General features: G+C 43.0%; 1 protein-coding gene across 1 annotated transcript in view; it reads left to right on the top strand.

Annotated features, from left to right (window-relative positions):
- SNCG (synuclein, gamma (breast cancer-specific protein 1)) overlaps positions 1 to 2651 on the top strand; it is a 15443-nt gene extending 12792 nt beyond the window's left edge. Inside the window, exons 4-5 of the mRNA XM_010185888.1 lie at positions 1103 to 1189; positions 2259 to 2651. Coding sequence (XP_010184190.1) covers positions 1103 to 1189; positions 2259 to 2279 — 108 coding nt within the window. The 3' untranslated portion in view covers positions 2280 to 2651. The remainder of the gene's footprint in view (positions 1 to 1102; positions 1190 to 2258) is intronic.
- Positions 2652 to 3109: the final 458 nt, after the last annotated feature.

Below are 3109 nucleotides of genomic sequence, written 5' to 3'. Positions count from 1 at the left end.
GGAATGCAGGAACTGCTTGTAAACCTTTAAAATACAATTTGAGCCTGTTTACTTGCTTTGCCCTAATGTGTGCTGTTAAGTTACAGGGTGCAGTCCTTTTTATATGGCCCTATATGCATGTAAAGTGTTTTAAAGCCTCATGCTTACAAAATACTGAAATTCAGAAGATACATCTCCCTTCTGTGCAAAATTGACTTTCCCTTTAGGTAATATACGTCTCTCAGGTTCCTTCTGTGGTGGCTCTGACCTCATATGGGAAAAGACAGTACAAATTCAGGGATGCTGCTGGGCTTGTGTGCTTAAAGGGAACAGAGAAGCTTTGCAATGTCAGCAGAGCTCCCTGGTGTTTTGGGGCTGGGCTATACAGGTCCTGTTATTTCTGCTTCCTCTTGCCAACTGATTCCACAAAGGTGCATTTCTGCTTTCTCACCATCCCCTGTGCATATCCAGTATGTTCAGGATTTTTGCCTTCCCTTCCTATGTGGAAAAAAATCACATGTAAAGTAACTGCCTGGTAATAATACATCTTTTCTGTCTTCCTTTGAGTAGGAAGGTAGCTGAATGATGTGGGGAAGTACCTCAAAGAGCCCAAAGTGCTTATCAAAATGCTTGGGCCTCAAAGACAAGGAAAGCTTATCATTTGACAGTGAAATTTTATCTGGGGCATGACGTTCATACCACCACAATACTGCTATATCTGAAATTAGTATTAGTTAGACTATGCTTAGGGAAAGGCTAGGAATAATCTGTCTTACTCCAGGAAAATGCATTTGTTCCTCTCAAATTTATCCACATTGAAGGAGTCAGAACTCTGTTTGGTCTCAGTGAGAAGAAAGACAACTTCAGAAAAATGCTGATTTTCCATACGACCAAGACCCTAAAGTAGACTTTAAGAAATTTAATTCCTTTTTCACCGACATCTGCTCTAATAAGCGGCACAAAAAATTATTTTGGGCAATATTTGCAATCTATTAAACCCAGTATTTTATTTGCATGTGTAATGCTCAAAGCTGTTTCACGCAGTCTGCTCAAACAGTCTAAGATGAGGGCGATGACTCTGCATGTGGCAGTAAGGACAAACATCTTGGTTGTGACTTGGCAGGAGGACCTGGCAGCGCCGCAGCCGCCCGAGCAGCCAGGGGTGGTGGGAGAGGGGGCCCCGGCAGCCAGCACAGGCGGCAGTGGAGAGGTGAGTTGGTGTCACGGCCCGATGGGTCCCCAGGGTCTCGAGACCACACGTTGCGTTTTTGGGGGGTTACTGGTTTTCCCCAGGATAGCCTCCCCTTTGCTTTCTGTGCTTATAGTTCTGCCACACGTGGAGCCCATGGGTATTCCCACTTTCATGTTTTATTTGGCAAAAACCCGAGCTTCTTAATTCTTGCTTTTGCCTCTTCTTTTTTTAGGACACAGAACTTGCCAGAGTGGCAGATTGGATAGATTGTAAACTGCTGCCTCATTTGGGCTGATTTTGGGGTGTAAAAGCACCTATAATAGTAATGCTTTCCCATGGTTTTATGATCACATGCAATAGCTTTTTTTCCTGGTTGCAGCCATGCTTTGGAAGAGCTTTAGATAACAAGTTAGCTTTTTCTGTAGATTTTTAGATAACAAGTTAGAATCTTCTATAGATTTTTCTGTATTTGAATTATTTCTTTTAATTTTTGATCTATTCTACCTGCAATGTCCTTTCAAGCTCTGGGTCAAATGTCAGCCTCTGAGCCAATTTCAGCTCTTGAACAAGGGAGGACAGCCTCCCACTGTCCAACAGGGGTGCTTTAAATGGACAAACGCTTCTCTTGTGGTATTTCCTTTACATTTTTTGGTCCTAATGGCTTTGGCTGCCCACTCCACAAGCCCTGCAGTACTGTCCGCACCCAAACTCCCCATTTTTCAGCTTCTCTGAAGCCTTCACAGCTGCAAAAGTGCTCGTGTCAGGCTGTGTGTCGGGGCAGGAAGCACACCCGGCAGCAGAGAGCAGGACACTCCTGCCACTGGCAGCCCAGTCCCACGTTAGCTCACTTTCAACCAAAGTGAAATCACATCCTCTTTTTCCTCAGAGGTCTGCACTGCAGCAGGAGTCTGGTTCCCAAAAGGAAGGGATAATTAATTTATTTTCTGCATATGGTCCTCATTTTTATGCAGTTGTTTGTATTTTTTTAATGCGATGACTACCAGCATTGATTTTTCTCCTGATTTTATTGATATATGTTTTCCACTGGAAACATTTAACTGTTTTCCTGTGTTTTCTCTTCTCATAGGGTGAAAATGAAGGCAATTAATCAACTTAGGGACTTCTAGCTCAAAAGAGAGATTCCAAGCGCATTCAAGGAAATATTAGCTGACGCTACAACAGAAAAATCCTGCCCTCCATAAACTACCTACCTTCAGCTCTGTAGTCCTTTCACTTGCCTCATAAACCAATCGCACGATATATGTAAGTCAGACTCCTCTGATTGTAAGTAAAGTGCAGCCGTGTACCGGGGTGCGTGTTTCCCTCCCCACCTCTCTCCTGGCTTCCTGACCCGCTCGCTTTGCGTGTTCTGGTCGGACTCACTGATCTGTGTCTCGCATCCATCCGTACTGGCACTTGGCATCTCTAGGCATTGTGGAAATATTTTTTTTTTTAACTAATAAAAAAGTGTTTGAACAAATTTTTTTGTTTTGTCAGTTTTATTTGCACATTTTAGCTGTTGATCCTTCCAAACTGATGAACTCTTCCTGCAGAAGTGTAGTATTAAAATACAGGGACCTCAGGACTGTAAGAGCTTTAAACCATCATGCATAAGATGGGTAATAATGGAAAATTTGTATTTCTGAAGTCTGTAGCATAGATAGGCCAGCTTTCTGTCTCCCAGGGCTGAAAAATAAAGTTTTCACTTTTTAAATATCCCCCCATATCTAAGAGAGAGTGCAAGGCAGGGGAGGGAATTGGAAAACAGAAGGCTTTATCAAGGATCATGAAAGTCACGTTGAACTCAATTACCATTTGCTCTTTGCTGTTTAGCATAGATAGGCCAGCTTTCTGTCTCCCAGGGCTGAAAAATAAAGTTTTCACTTTTTAATATCCCCCCATATCTAAGAGAGAGTGCAGGGCGGGGGGGGAATTGGA

Source organism: Mesitornis unicolor, unplaced genomic scaffold (assembly GCF_000695765.1).
Source record: "Mesitornis unicolor isolate BGI_N332 unplaced genomic scaffold, ASM69576v1 scaffold10656, whole genome shotgun sequence".
NCBI lineage: Eukaryota > Metazoa > Chordata > Aves > Mesitornithiformes > Mesitornithidae > Mesitornis > Mesitornis unicolor.
The sequence above is the reverse complement of the archived record's forward strand: the minus strand, read 5'-3'. Positions and strand labels throughout refer to the sequence as shown.